Genomic DNA, 16,071 nt, shown 5'->3' on the forward strand with positions numbered 1-16,071 from the left:
TATGATTTTGACTTATGAAAACTTCTCTGTAGTATTATTTAACTCTGTAATCCCCTAGTGACCAGTAAATAAAACAATAATCAATAAAAATGTATTAAAACGATTAAACATAAATTAATGTACAAATTAATTTTGTACACATTTTGAAATAAAAATGTAAAATATGACTTAATGTCAAAAAAACATGAAACACATGTATACTGTACTTTCCATAAGGAAGTCAACATACTATTTAACCTAATTTAATAGTACAATATTCTCCATGTAGCCTTGAAATAAACACTAAAACTCCCATAGACGACCTGATAAAAGTCTTTTGACGGGGCGGATCATCATCATCATCAAAGTAGAGGATTTCCACCACTGCCTACAATTAAACCAGCAAAAAAAAATCAAAATATGTCCATTTCCATACTGCTATAATCCACCATTTACGGCTTTTTTCTTTTTTTGTGCCCGCCCACGGACATATTTCCCTTTTTCAAAAGGTCCGATTGACAGAGGACGAGCTCCAGGCGTCGGCTTTGCATATACTATGTAGTGACGACGTCAAACCTATACTACACACGCGTGTACACGCTTGAAACACACACACACACACACACACACACACACACACGTGTGTGTGTGTGTGCTGACTTTTGATTGATATTTAAGTGAAAGTGAGCTCTTGTCGCTGTCAAAGCTCAGCTAAGTCTCTTGAGCCGCTTGATTTTTGACACGTTAACGTAGTTTTCCGTGTAGCGCTTTTAATCCCTTGCCATGTTGATGTAGACCTGGTGTCCAATATGCGAGCTGCGGGCCGCAAGTGGCCCCCTGGGGGGATCCAATCCGGCCATGTAGCTCATTCACATTGCAACTGAAGAATATTACAACATTTCCAATTGCTAATATTACATATTTAATCTGCAAATGTTACAATGTATGAGACTTTATTCCTGCAATAGCACACCATTTTTCTATAGCTTTATTTTGGTTTTATATCACCTATTTTAAACATTTTGTATCAAAACTACACACAAAAATCTACAATTTGCATGAATATAAAATGTTTTAAATTTTCTTTTACGCCTCGCTTTTTTAACTTAGTGTAAAGTTTAATTTCAAAACTAAATATTTAGGTTTTTTTATCAATACTTTCCATTATTTTGAAAATTAAGTATCCTCTTACTTCCTTTTGAACTAGTGAACTGCTAAAAACCAAAACGGTCATAATTATTTTACTGTTTGTGTTTTGAACTATTGCAAAAAATATTAGTAAAAAATTAGTAAATAATATACATCATTATTTTTGAATAATGAAAATAATAAAAAATATTTAAAATTTTAAAAAAAGGACCACAAAATCTAGTCATTCTCTTTACAAAAATAAAAATTTTGACCTTTGCCCTTAATCAAGCCCATTTAAAAAAATTAAAATAAAAAATGAACCAATAAAAAAAAACGTCTAAAAACATTACAACAAGCAACACTTAGTCGCTAATTACAGTAACATAAAACAAATCCCCGCTCCTCGCTAGTGTCGGAATAGTAATTTACAAAAAGATGTCTGCCACATGAATGGAATGATTTCCATCATCTTAACCCCGCCCCCCACGTGACCCTCTCCGTGCCTTTTTAACGACCTTAATTCGCGTTATTAATAATGAATAAAAACGCCATTTTGGGGAGGCTTGCCGGAGGCTCTGGGAATCATTACCATGAATATTTCACCACATTATTTTAATCTCGCGCATGAGATGGGGGGGCTGATGTTTATAGGCTCATGCGTCAAGACCCCCCTCCCCTCTCAAAAGACCCCCCCTCCGGTCATTAGGGCCGTGTGCAAATGTCTTACCTTTGATTTACAAGACTTGTTAAAAAAAATGAGGCCAGCGCTATCATTTAGGTTTTGGGTCTTGTAATTTGATGCTGTATTTGTTCGGGTAAAAGCTGTACGTGATTTACTGGCGCCGTTAATCGGATTCCCCGCTGTTCTGCGACCACTCTTTGCTTAGGAGAACAAACCCTCGGAAAAACAATTTAGCATCGATGTTGGGCAGTCTGCTGATTACCGTATTGTACGGACTATAAGTTGCACTAGCATTTTTTGGGTGTATTTTTTATAGGTAATCACAAATTTTCTGTATACGACTTTTACAAACTACTGAATTCAGATTTTTTTTAAATCAAAACTAGGGGAAAAAAATCAAGCAATGTTATTTTGTTCCAAGGATTTTATTTAATCTTAAAAGAAATCCAAATGTTGACATTTTTTGTTGTTTTTGGGTTGTAAAATGGCTATCCAAAACCAACAAAAAAATGTCAACATTTGGATTTCTTTTAAGATTCAATAAAATTCTTGGAACAAAATAACATTGCTTGATTTTTTTTTCCGTACCTTTGATTAAAAAAAAATCTGATTTCACTAGTTTGGGTTACTATGAGAAATCATTTTGCCTCAAAAATATTCCATTATTTTGAAAGTGGAGTATAATACTCACTTCCTTTGTCCCTGTTAAAGTAACAATTGCAAAATGAACAAAAACAGGCTTTTTAAACATCTTTTCCAAATATATTTAGAAAAAACGATTAAAAAAACCAACATAACATATTTTTGTGTTTTTCAAACCTAATTACGTTTGTCCTCAACAACAATTGGATGAAATATGACCCCCAATAAACATGTTTTTTTTCCATTTTAGTCCACATCACGACTTCTGGCGTCTGGACTATTGGGAAGACGACCTCCGTCGAAGGCGGCGATTTGTCAGGAACCCCTTAGGCTCCGCCCACTCGGACGTATCCCGCAAAAGCCCGCAGGACTACGGTAAGCGCACTCACGCAATGTTTGTCTTTTGACGCTGCTCGTAATACTACAAAATGTGGCTTTACTGGTGCCGTTTTTTTATTGCTAGCACATGTACTGGAATTAGCTTTTATTGGTCTTTTTTATCCCCTCGTCAAAAGCAGAAAAATTCAAATGCTCCTCCCCCTTTTGGCCCTCGGGTCATTTTTCCAAACACTCAACGCTGACTTTTTTACGCAAAGTAATGCTATTAAACGCTCTGGCAATTAGACAGCCAATCCAGAATGAGCGTATTGATTTTCTAGCTAATAACATTAACCCCACCCCCTTTTTTGCTAGAAAATAGCAAGCCTAGATTTTTTTTTAATTTTATTTAGTTTTATTTGAGGACGCTGCAGAGCAATAACTATTTTTTTGGCCGAAATATCTTTTTAAAAATCAGCATTTTTTTACAATTTCATTCTTTCTATTGCACTAAAGTTTTTAAATATTTTTCACATAAATCCAAGTCACCTGATTTTTTACTAGTCGCCCTACGATACTTTAAAAGAGCTCCAATTTCAGTCAAATTCCACCTTTGTATCGTTTGACAAGTCTCGTATAAAAATGCTTAAAAAATAATTATTTCTATTGCAAACCTTAAGTTTGTCTTTGAAATTGTTTTTATTTTTATTTAATTGTTCCTACATATTATACGCACGCAATTTTTTTTGAATATACTTGCTAAAAAAACATTTTCGTGTAATTTGTCCAAATTTTCTCATGTAACTTATTCGTAACATGAAGATGTTGTAAGTAGAATAATTAGTCTTAAGTAGAGGTATTACAGTAATGATCATTAAATGTCCACATTTTTGGTTTTAGATGATACAAAATGTTTTAATCTTTTTCACAGACACACGATGTCCAAATTGGGTAAAAAAATTCTGCGTATATTCGTCGATTTATGTCGGCTCTAAAATGATTTTAGCGCAAGGTCACTGAAGGTCGCCGGTCGTACATTTTGCAACAAAGCACGCCGTCCGAAGCCCCCCGGAGAGTCGTCTTCGTCACTTTCGGAAAGACACTCGCTAGATGGTCCAAAAAGAATGTCATGTCTGACAGCGGGAGATGAGAGCCGCCATCTTTCTCTCGTTTGAAGCCGGCGCTCGCAGCAGGCGTCACTCTTTCCTCGCCGCCGCCAACGCCACCGCTGGCGGCGAGGAATGAAAGCCGTTGTTTTTTTTCCTTTTTTGTTTTCTCTCACAAAGAAGAAGCGCGTGAGTGGCCCGTGTCTGTTTTGACGCGCTCTCGCCGATGCCTTTGTTTTTTTTGCGCCTTAACGTTAAGCGCTCGCCGCCACCGACTCGTTTTATTTATCTGGTGGTGGGTGCTCAAAGGAGTTATTTTCAGATTGTTTGGAGGTAAAAAGACGCCGTTGAGCCGTGCTTATCAGAGAGATGACTTTTTTTTTTAGGCTGTGATGTGGATCTTGGACAAGATTGATGCCATGTAGGAAGATGGGAGGTTTATTTGATATTAGATATTAGATTTGATGAAATATTTGCGGTGGATGTTTGGGTGGAAAGTTATAGAGTTGGGTGATCAAAATTTTGGACATTTTGGGTTTTGAAATTGGCCTGGTTGTCTTCAATTCTGAGATTAAAGTCAGATTTTTTTAAAGGAATGTCAGATTTTTGAAAGGAAAGTCAGAATTCTGAAAGGAAAGTCAGAATTTTGAGAGGAAAGTCAGATTTTTTAAAGGAAAGTCAAATTTTTGAAAGAAAAGTCAAATTTTTGAAAGGAAAGTCAGAATTTTGAAAAGAAAGTCAGAATTTTTGAATATGATTGAGAATTTTGAAATGAATGTCAGATATTTTAAAATGAAATTTGGAATTTTGGAAATGGGGTTTATAATTTAGAAGTGAGTTAAAATTTTGACATGAAAGAATTAAGAATCTTAAGTATACATTTAGTATTCAAACTCAGAAATCTGACTTTACCCTCAGCTTTTTGACTTTTGTACACATTTCATTAAAAATAACAGAAATTTAACAACAAAAACGATTCAATTGAATCCCATTGTTTTTTTAGAATCAAACCTTGACTTTAAACATAACTTTGCAGCATATTTTACATATGGCAGCTCCTACTAAATCAGCTAAATCTATCTTTTCAAATCATCTTCTACCAAAGACTCCAAACGCCATCCAATCTTCAGAGGTTCTGTCGAAAAATGTCCCCCAAGCCGACTTAACCAAACGATTGCAAGACGGTCTTTCGGAAGGGCCACGCTTTGCCCCCTCGTGACCTTTGTGTTCACCTTTGCGGACAACTGACTGGCTTTCTTTCCATTGGGTCGACGCTCACTGGGTTTCATTGTCTATTAGCCACGCGGCGGGGCTTAGCCAGCACATTTTACGGACAGAGTAGATTGTGGACTGATTGGAAGCGGGCAAGCATGAAATAGAAGTCGCGTTAATATTGATCCAAGTCTTTAACGGGGTGTTTTACCTGCGGGCACGTCCTTGCCGTTTGCACTCGGGTGGGAACGGACCGACATATTGGCTCTCTACGCTAAACCCGACTGAGACTTGGGCCCGATTTTTGTTACTGCGATGCAAAGTTGAGCTTCAGAGATTTAAAATAATTAAAAAAATGTTAAGTCATATTGGTGGTGGTGACTTGGATCAGGAAATAAAAGAGTTTAGCGCTAGTTAGCTTTAGTATTTAAGATATTTCGTGTTAATGTTGGATGACACCAAAAATGCATTTGTTGTGTTTTTCGGTATATAAGTCGCCGCCCCCTTTTAAGATTTTTTTTTGGTACAATTAGATTGGCAATACTGGACTTTGAAAATTTAGCAAAATGTCTGCTTTAGAGATGTAAAAATAATAGCTCAATTGTAAAGTAGTTTAGAAAATAAGAGTTTAATGCTGTTTTTTAGTATTTTGTTGGGAAAAAAACTACAAATTTGCAGGCTGCTTTATGGCATATGTCACTTTCCCCTATTATGATATTAATTTGCCACATTTAGATGGCTAAAATCCTACAAAATTCAGGAAAATACCTGCTTTAGAGATTTAAAAAATAGCTCAATCGTACTTGCTTTAGTAAGATGGATCAGAAAATGAAAAATATTAGTGCCTATTGGCTCACGTATTAGAAATATTTCATGTTAAAAAAATGCTTTACAACGTATAGGCCACCTCCCCCTTTTTGATTGATAAACCCGTGCTACTAAATTTAGTAAAATATCTTTTTACCATAGAAATAAATTGTACTTACTGTGATGGAATGTATTGCAAAGTCAAATATTTTAATGCTATTTTGCTAAAGTATTGCAGATATTATCATGATTACACACAAAAAAATCAATATACCGCCTCCCCCAAAAATGCAATATATTATATCTTCTTTATTCTACATTCTTTGGCTAGTGTGCCTTAAAAATCTGCTAATTGCATTGACTTTTTTTAACTCCAGTCGAGGCCAATGATGTCACCAAAACCACGTTTAAGGGTCTCTTATTCCTCTTCAGGATGGAACACATCAGACTAAAAGGCTTTGAAAAATATCCTTCCCTCAAGTTTATATTCTTTCATTTCCTGTGTTGCCCAGCATGCGAGCAAAATGTCGCTGACACACACACACACACACACAAAGACACACACACACACACACACACACTGTGACCTCAAAGAGAACTCAAAGAAAAACGCAAAGGCTTTAAATTTTTTGGGAGCTCGTGCAGGAATTATTCTGTTTTATGTCTCATGCTGTCACATCTCTGTAAATAACTCTGCTGATTTGCGCAAGCTTTTTGACATCTCATGGAATGCATGCTGTGGTAGTCAAACCTGTGGCTCGTGGGCCCAAAGTGGCTCGCTAAGGGGTCCAATGCATGTTCTACTCTGTCTACGGCATGGGTGGGGAAACTTTTGGGCCCGGGAGGGGGCCATATTGACTTTAAAAGTGTGCCAGATGGGCCGGGTCAGCACAAGATATGATACATATAAAAAAGTGCAACCGTTAATAGTACATATGAAACATAAACAGAAAAAAGGACTAAAGTATTGACATACTCATCACTCATTATTAAAGTAAAAAGTATAAAGTACAAAGTCCAGTCAAAAGGAATGTATTAAGAAATATTGAAATGTCATTTAAAAAAAACTTTTCTTTTATTTTCAGTGGCAGAAGAAGAAGAGCTTGTCAAGATGAAAACTTTGGTCTTCCCCGTCCAAAGCGTAGTCGCCCTGATCCCTGAAACGGATCTGATTCTGGAAGGGGATGACGATTCCGCCACTTTGCTTCAGGAGAAGGAAGCGGAACACCTAGCTGGTAAGTCAAACACATTTTTTGGGGGATAATCTGCAAAAAAACGGCTTGTTTAAAGCATTTTGGCGACTGTCCAAACATGAAATGTTAGATGAAGATTCAAACTACGATTTGCGAGACGTTGAAGCGATTTTTGCAACTTTGATGATTAGGAGAAGGAAAGAAACTATTTGATTAGCCACTCAGTGTTTTTTTTTTTTGTGCATTTGCCAAAAAGTTCATGTTTTTCATCTCCAATCTTTGTAATTATACTTTGAGGCTTTCAAGTCTGAAGTAAATTTTAGGATTGGTTAATGGATTTTGATTGGACAGCCCTGGAGCCCCTAAAATGATACATTGTTTGTCATATTTCAAAATATGTTCTTATTATTATCCAAATCTTCACTCAACGACGAACCACTTTGGAAAAAATATGTTAAAGTAACAATTTTTGACTGGAAAACATCATAACTTGTTTTAAGATAAAAATATCCTTAAAAAAGGTTGTCAGTAGATGTAAAATACACAAAAAAACATAAGTTGCACTTAGCAAGCCAAACTATTTTTCAAATAGTGTGACTTATAGTCCGGAAAATACAGTAGTTGATCGACAATTTGAGATTTTTTTTAAATTAAGTAGTATCTAGTTCAACTTTAATTAATAGAGGTCAAATAATAACTAGTGTAGCACCAAAACTGAACGTTTTATTACCGATAAAATGACGTCAACTGTATCCAAGTACTAATAAATCAAATATTTTGAGTCCAAACGCTGGTAAATGCATCCAAGATGGCCGTCTCCATTGCTGCAAACCTAACGTACATTATCTATAGAATTGCCTTGAGATATGCCTTTGTTTTTGGCACCACGCTCTTAACTCAAAACAACTCATTTCAAATAACATCTCGTCTTACAGCTCCCTAAATAAACTAGTCATTTTTTAATTTTAGGACATAATCCACTCCATTCCGACCACGTGAGAAGGATTAGTATCATTTTTAATAAGGAAAATAAAACATTTCTGGTGCCGTTTTTGTCGATATATTTTAGCACAAAGCTAGTAATAGTTTAGCCGCATTTTTTTTTATTGAAAAGTCAACTTGTAATTCTTTTTTTTATGTTTTCTTTTGACAGCAAAACAGAATTCTGAGTTTTGTTAAACAGCATGAAGTCTCTCTATTAAAGTTTTTATTTTTATTTTTTGACAAGCTACTGGTTGTTGTAAAAAAATGAGTTGAGGTCACGGAAGAAAAGTAGAAAACCAGTTTGAACAGGCGTACATCCCTTTTTTATTGAAATTCCTGCTCGTTATTCAAATTGCTCATTATTTTCTTGCTACGCTGTTAAATGGAGGCTTGCCGTGGGCTCTTAAACAGATTTAATCGTCTTAAACGTGCTAATCTTGGCAAATTGTCTTCAAAAGGACCTCATTTTAATGGCGCGCTAGCTCTTAAATTCCATTTTTTAGATATAATGTACTGTTGCGTGAAATGGAGTCCATTTTTAAATTGAATTTGGACATGAAATCGTGTCAATGGCTGGAAATGAATTAACATTCATGCAGAAGTGGCTAAAGGGAATTAAAAAAGGGGTCGGGCTTAAATAAGTATGTCTTTTTCAATATATGGAGTTTAATGAATTAATATTGCCAAAGCTTTTTTCAGACTAAGCAAAAAATGCACAGTAAGAACAAGTCGTATTAGAACATTTTGTTTTTTTAAATTTAGAAATAAAGAACAAAGATATTTACACATGCTACGCTAACATTATGCTAAAATAAAGAACAATTTAGAATAGGGCACCTGTTAATGGAAGTTTTATGTTTTAGAACAACAATATATTGGAGGTCAGACTTAAAAAAAATAACATTAATAGAAGTCGCGGGGATGGCCAAACCGTGAAATATGGGGGGGGCTTATAGTCCGTAAAATACGCTATTGGGGGGCTTTGTTTGGGTTTGGGCACTCCATCTTGCCAGCCTTTAAGGGGGTGACGAGCTTGAGACAGCTGTGATTACTAGGAACACACACACACATACATGCGCATAACATACACACGCATACATACACACGCATACATACACTCATGCGCATAACATACACATGCATAACATACACACACATTTATACACACATGCACATGACATACACACGCATACATGCACACATGCGCATAACATAGACATGCGCATAACATACACACACACACATGCGCATAACATACACACGCATACATACACACATGCGCATAACATACACACATGCGCATAACATACACACACACACCCGAAGCGCCCCTCCCTCCACAATGTGTTGAACATTGTGTGTGTGTCGTATACAAAGAAATACATTTTAACATTTTCTGCAAATTCTATAAATTATGAGCCATTTTACATTGATTTTAAAAAGCATAACAGCAATCTCTAATTAGTGTTTGGAAGAAATATTTTTGGGAGGGGGTAACAAAATGTAATTGTAATGTTTTGCATGCTGGACAATGTTACATTTATTAGTATGTATGTATATTCGGATGAATTAGGTCTCATTTGTGGATATTGCATATATTTTATGAATTTAAAAGAACTATTATGTGAATTATTTTTACAAATTTTACAAATGTCAATATGGTCCACATAATGAAATACAATTTTGGGATGTTTTACATGCCAATTTAACCGTAAACACACAAAATTTACAAATCAACCCATTTTTATTTAAATAAAAATGAATATCTACTATTTATAACTGTAATAATGTTAAATTTGTTAATCCAGATTAGCCTGCGCAACATTAGCTTCAATATCCATTTTCTTCAAATCTTATTTATCGACTGGACCCCCCAAAAAAGCCACACAATTCCCCCAATTTCTGCCTTAAGTGAAGCTAAATCTGGGGTTAACTTGCCCTTAATTTCATTATTCCCATGTAAACATTGCAAAGCCATATCGCCTAATTATGACAGGATCTCTGAAGGGAGGATTAAACTCTTTAATCCTCATTTTTTCGCACGCTTTTGCGCATGCGTTTGTGCCACAACCACCATTTATTGCATCAATAATAATAATAATAATAAAACCATCTCAATCTGATGCCTATCAATCGGATTACCAGGTTACCGGCAACCGTGGGGGTCTTGGGGGGTCTTATTACGTTATGTAAAAGCAGGTTTAGTGGGGGTAGGGTCTCCCTGAGCCCCCAAATCCGTATTGAAACCCCCCGTAATTGGGCCGAGAATGCAGATAAAGATGGATGATGCGTTCAAGTGTCTCCTGTTGATTTGATCGATCAAAAAAAATGTTCAAACTATAACAGTTATCTTTTTTCTTCTTCTTATAAATGCTAAATTGTGTAGTGTCCCTAATATTTTTATGATTGCACAATTTAGAGGGTTCTATTATAATATATACATTTTAATTTTTTGTATATATTGCAATTGATAATACAATGCATTGATTTTTGTATTAAATACTTTAGGGACGCATTCCAATATGAATTGAATTCATTTTTATGCATAGCTTTAACGACACGATAACACACACACACACACACACACTCTAAATTAACTGATATATTTTTGCACCCCATAATCTTCCTTTATTTCTCCGCTTTTAATATAACGTAAATGCCCTTAATTTCCATTCATTTTAAAGTCAACCCTGCAAATTTAACCATTTTTTACATTATCATAACGTTTCCTTTATCATGACTAATTATTCCTAAAACAATAATAACAACACAAACCCTGCAAAATATGAATTTATTTTCTACTCATACAAAAATAATAAATACTCCTATTTTGTATCAAAACGCCAAATAAGCGCATCTTTTGGATTAGTATTAAAGTGATTATTAATTGAAGGCAATCATGCAATGTGTTTTTCAGTGGATAATAATTTTCTATGCAAAAAAAACACATTTTTCCATAAGAAATAATAATAATCTGAATATATTTCCCCCCGTGCAGGAGGCCCAGTGGTGCTAAGCAGCCCGGCCCAGTTACTAGCACCCGGCCTGGTGGTCCGGGGGACCCTCTCCATAAGCACCAGCGAGATCTACTTTGAGGTCAACGAGGAGGACCCCAACTTTAAGAAAACCAGCCCTAAGGTCAGACCCCCTATTCTTATTATTTTTCATTTTAGATTTTCTAAAAAAAAAATGTGCAAATACGTCATTTAAAACCCTTTTTAGACTCCTTAAAGTCATTTTATCCTCTTAAAAACGACTTTAATTCTGACAAAAACCAACAAATTTGACGTCTATTCCCGCCAATAATATTTAAAAACATTGACAGTTCGCATTTAAATGGATTGTTTTTTTAAAATCGGATTGTTATGAAAGGGTTAAAATGCGAGTGTGTTTCTGATTTTGTTTGGATTCCATTTTTATGAAGCATATTTGTTTTTAAAACAAATATTTGTAATGAATTAGACCTGGTTTCTGTATTTTAGTTTATAAGGGCTATAAAATGGTAATATTGTGGCCGTTCTTTTTAATGGTGAAAAGATTATTAACACACTTTGAACGTTATTTTTTTTTAGAAGTAAGATGCCCAACAAATATGTATATATAACAGTTGCTTTATTAGCTCTTTAAATTAAGTGAATAACATAAAAAAAACAAAAAAACATATCACAGATGTTGTAATCCAGTGTAAATTCAAGTGCATTTCTTTTCCTCTTTTCATATAAACGTTCATTTTCCACACAAAAAAAACAAAAAAAATGTCCTTTTTGGAGGAAAAAAACAGCCAATATAAATGTCATTTAAATTAAAACTTCAAGTAAATAGATGGAATGTATCTTTTTGCTTGACACTCAAATGTAAACTTTAGGACAAATAGGGTATAAATTAGTTTTTTTGTAGTTTTTTTCAATCTGATGAAGGGTTTTTTTAGGGGGGGGGCACGAACACATATCAACACATTTACAGTATGAAATATACACGCGAGTTTCAAGTATGGTCAAAAGAAAAGCTCGCTATTTTTTTTTTTTTTTTTTAGTCTTTCGATGGGGTTTGGGTCAGGGGGGTTTAGTTGATTTACCTTAGATTTCCAGGCTCCTTTTGGGTATGTTACTACCCCTTTTCCCAGTTTCTTGACTTCCAGGCTCGTTTAGATGTACTTATTATTTGGTTTAGAGTTTCTCCAAGCTTTTGGGATTGGTGAGAATCTCCCTGGCCAGCCTCCACGTCTGCTTGGCGGCGTTTTCCAACGCCGAGTGTGGTTTCCCCTGGAAGAGATCCAGATTGGGCAGGAAGTAATGCGGGCATCGTCGACACTGCAAGCATGAGATGAGCTGCAATAGAATCCCGTTGAGACGGTCCCCTAAGCAGTTCTCGTCCCAGTCGGCTTCGCGAGGGTGTTTCTCGCATTCGTAGGAAACTAACGACTTCATGTGGTAGTTGTTTAGCGGTTGTCCGGGCAGTTCTAAGTGGCGGTCTCGTAGGGTTTTGAGCAAGGACAGGCATTTCTTGCGGCAGCCGCCCAGTAGGAGGCGGTTCTCGGCTTCGGCGAACTGCAGAACCCAAGCGTCGCTTTCTGCCGAGCTCTGTTTCCCGTTGAGTGAGTAGCACTCCTTGGAGAGTAGGTTGAAACCCTCGGCTTTGACCTCGGCTACCCGGTTGGGTCCCGGCCATGGGATGTGCGGTAGAGGCCAATGGGCAGCACTACGAGGCCAAATCCCCGTACACTTGAAAGCCGGGGTGATCTGGACTACGTAACGGTCTCGGATACGCAGCTTGACCTCGCTGGTGTCGGCCACCATCTTGACGACGTCGCGGTAGCTGCATTTGTCTACCGCTTGAGCTACCAGGGTTTGGAAACGAGAACGGATCTTGCGAGCCGACAGGTAGCCCGAAGCGGTGATGAACTCCACCCATAGGGACATGCTACGTTTGCGGCCGTCGCTTAGTTTGAGGACGGCGCAACCGGGAAGAGAACCGTCGTCTACGAAGTTGAAGACGCCCATTTGGTTGAGGTAGAGGACTACTTCGAATTCGCTGGGGGAGATGACCTCCAAGCCTTCGAAACGGTTGTCCATCTCGCTTAGGGAGCTGATAAAACGTGGTTCTTGGACTTCCACTTCTTTTAGGACGTCCGAGACCACCTTGCATACCTCGCGGATGGTCTTGGAGACGGCTGCCTTGCGAGATTGGCACTTTTCGTTGTAGTACTTGTTTAGGTGGTACACCAGTTTGGCCTGCGCGGCGATCATGTTGGGGCAGAGATCCGGGTTGTACACCGGACTCTCGCAGTACGCCGACGGATCCAACGCGGCGGTTTGGACGGGAGCCAATTTTACACCGCAAAAAGACAACTCTTAAGAAAGAAAAAAAGGAAGAACCAAAACAAAAAATGACCTCCAGCAAACGCGCTCCGCACCGGAGTGGAACGCGCTGCCTTTTTTTTCTTCTCCTCCCCGGCGAAACTCGCTCTCTTCCTCGCCTTGACTCGGCTCAATTGCCGCCTGACATTTACTCCTTAATAACGTCCCAAAAAAAATAAAAGAGACGAGTAAAAAAGTCTGTCCCCGGTGCGCAGAAAATTCCAAGTGCGCGTGCTTTTTTTACGCCGAGCGGAATGCGCTCGTCTCGGTGTTTGCCGTCTTTTGACAACGTAAGTGCGCTCGCCGGCTTTATCGGGGTGGGAGGAGCCACGAAGCTCTCGACCAATAGCGTCCCTCGTGTTCCTTTATATACAAGCGGGGGGAAGACGGAGAACAAGAAGGCCAAATACTTACTACCAGGCAGAGGAGAGAATACACCCACGCTCACCCTAGAAAAAGCTGTTTTTATGAACATTTTCCCCCTTTTTGCATTGTATGGATTGAGGATTTTCCACCAATATCATTTTTTTCTTCATATGACTAAAATCAACAGTACAAATAGTATTATATTATAGTTAGAGCTCACCTAATCTCATTTATTCAATTCATACATATTCATTTAAGAGGAGCTCTTTTAAATGCTATTTTTTAAACTATGTGAATGTCAAATTCTTTATTATAGAAAATGCTGCATTATGCATATTGGCTTGTTTTATGTAAAACGAAATATTGATATGCAATGAAAGAAAAGGGCTAAATTGTTCAGTTATTATAATTGTGTTAGATGTAAAATGCATTTCCAGATTGTAATTAGTCATTTTAAGGTTAAATGAGTATAAAAATCTAATGCAAATAACATTTATCTAGGAAAAAACTTGAGTGGTAATGGATTCAAATATTTTTTTCTAGGTTTATTTGCAAAAGAATAGTTTACTGCAATGCAAGATTATAACAAAGTTGTTTTTTATAACAATGTAGTACCAGATTTTAAAGAAATGACCCAAAAGTAACCATATGCAGCAAAATAATATCTGCAATGCCAAAACTGCAAAAATACCCCCTTGCATGAAAACAATGAAACTCTTAGCCACTAAAAATTAAATAACATCCATCAAAATTAGATTTAAAAACATTATATAACATACATTATATATAAACATATTCCCCTTAAAGTAAATGTATTAAAGACATTCTAATAGTTCCAACCTTCCCAATTTACCGCCCAACATTTTTATCAATATAAACCAGTATTGCATTTTGCCCAAAAAACACATTTTTCCACACAACTCATTTAAAATTAACGTTTATAGACGTCCAATCCATTTAGGCTTCCCATATCCAAAGATCGGAATAGTTAATAGTAGAAGAATTAGTCTTTTTTTGGAAGAAAATGCAAGACAACCTCACAAATCATAAACACGATCCCCCAATCGCCCCCTAGTGGCCACGACCGGCATCTCGTTCCAAGTTACCCAATCTCATCTTTGATCTCTTTGAAGTGCGATATGTTTCGACCGATAAATAATGAAACTGGAGACAAGTCAAAGCGCAAGAATGGCGTTTTATTCTTTCCCGCAAGTAAATCTGCCGGCAAAGGACGCCGCGATTAACATCAAACCCTCACCGACAAATGAAAGGAGTCCCCTCATATTTTGGCCCCGCCTTTTTCCCGACATTCCCGTCGTAATCCCGTACAACATTCTTACATTTGACAGTAAAATGGACTCCCTCATTGACATATTTTCTGGCCCCGTTTGGGCCTAGCCGCTACGTTTATTAAAACCAGACGTCGTCTGGCATTCGCGGCGAACAATCCTCGGCGCCGTAATCTTCCCAACCAATCAGTGTACAGATCAGTTGTGTTGAAGGAGGAGTTACAAAACCATGGTCAAAATATAGAAGATGTCAGATAATGGACTTGTCAATGAGCGGAATCTTTTTAGGCAATACGACGGTTTGTTTTTGGCCGGCGTTTTTCCCGGCGCGAGGATTTCGGCCAGATTACGGCTTCCTAATCCGAAGCATGTGCTCGTAAATACGTCAGGGGGCCCTTCCCCTGCTCTCTGCGCTCGTCTCGGACGGCGCGATCCCAACGCCGCCGCCGACAACATTGCCGCTATTGTCGCTCCCCCGGGCCGTGATAAACGGGCCCGCGATTCTAGCGAGGACCCCCATCTTGACCCCGGCGTTATTGTATAAATCAATACGCCGTCCCCTGCTGACTGGCCTCCATTTTTACTAGTTGGCGCAACCCTCTTTTCAAGGCTTCTTTTGTTTCCGTAGCACGGCCGGGACGCGTCTCGGCTCCACGGCCTCCATTTTTTGCTCTTTATGAAGACGGATGGTGGCGTTGAGGCGGCAGAGAGGATGCCGGGGTCGCGGGCACTTGACTGGAAAGTCCCCCCTTCCCAGCCCGTGACTGCGAGCCTCGTGCTGAAAGTGGCCTGTGGTGATGTGGGTGTGTCTTTCAGGAGAGGTGTGGCTTGAAAATAATGGGGGTTCCTCTCTTTGTACGATAGGTAGAACACAGGAAGGTAGGGACATAGGTAGATAGATGATGTAGGTACATAGATAACGTAGGTAGGTATGTAAACAAGGTCGTTAGCTAAGTGGGGAGGTAGGTAGGTAAACAATGTTGGTAGGTTGTAGGTAGGTCGGTA

General features: G+C 37.8%; 2 protein-coding genes across 2 annotated transcripts in view; one reads left to right on the plus strand and one right to left on the minus strand.

The window, feature by feature from the left end:
- The window catches only part of LOC144200605 (neurobeachin-like), a 124,208-nt gene that overhangs the window by 69,655 nt on the left and 38,482 nt on the right, over window positions 1-16,071 (plus strand). Inside the window, exons 36-38 of the mRNA XM_077722850.1 lie at window positions 2,685-2,809; window positions 6,963-7,112; window positions 11,053-11,192. Of these exons, the coding sequence (XP_077578976.1) occupies window positions 2,685-2,809; window positions 6,963-7,112; window positions 11,053-11,192 (415 nt within the window). The remainder of the gene's footprint in view (window positions 1-2,684; window positions 2,810-6,962; window positions 7,113-11,052; window positions 11,193-16,071) is intronic.
- Window positions 11,646-13,683, minus strand: LOC144200985 (putative nucleotidyltransferase MAB21L1). The gene has a single exon (XM_077723397.1). It carries the CDS (start codon window positions 13,298-13,300, stop codon window positions 12,221-12,223), a length of 1,080 nt encoding a protein of 359 aa, XP_077579523.1. The 5' UTR covers window positions 13,301-13,683; the 3' UTR covers window positions 11,646-12,220.

This window comes from Stigmatopora nigra, chromosome 8 (genome assembly GCF_051989575.1).
Source record: "Stigmatopora nigra isolate UIUO_SnigA chromosome 8, RoL_Snig_1.1, whole genome shotgun sequence".
Lineage (NCBI taxonomy): Eukaryota > Metazoa > Chordata > Actinopteri > Syngnathiformes > Syngnathidae > Stigmatopora > Stigmatopora nigra.

What these genes read in the sequence shown, in the direction of transcription:
- LOC144200985 (XM_077723397.1), bottom strand. Translation starts at nt 13,300, where the DNA reads ATGATCGCCGCGCAGGCCAAACTGGTGTACCACCTAAACAAGTACTAC.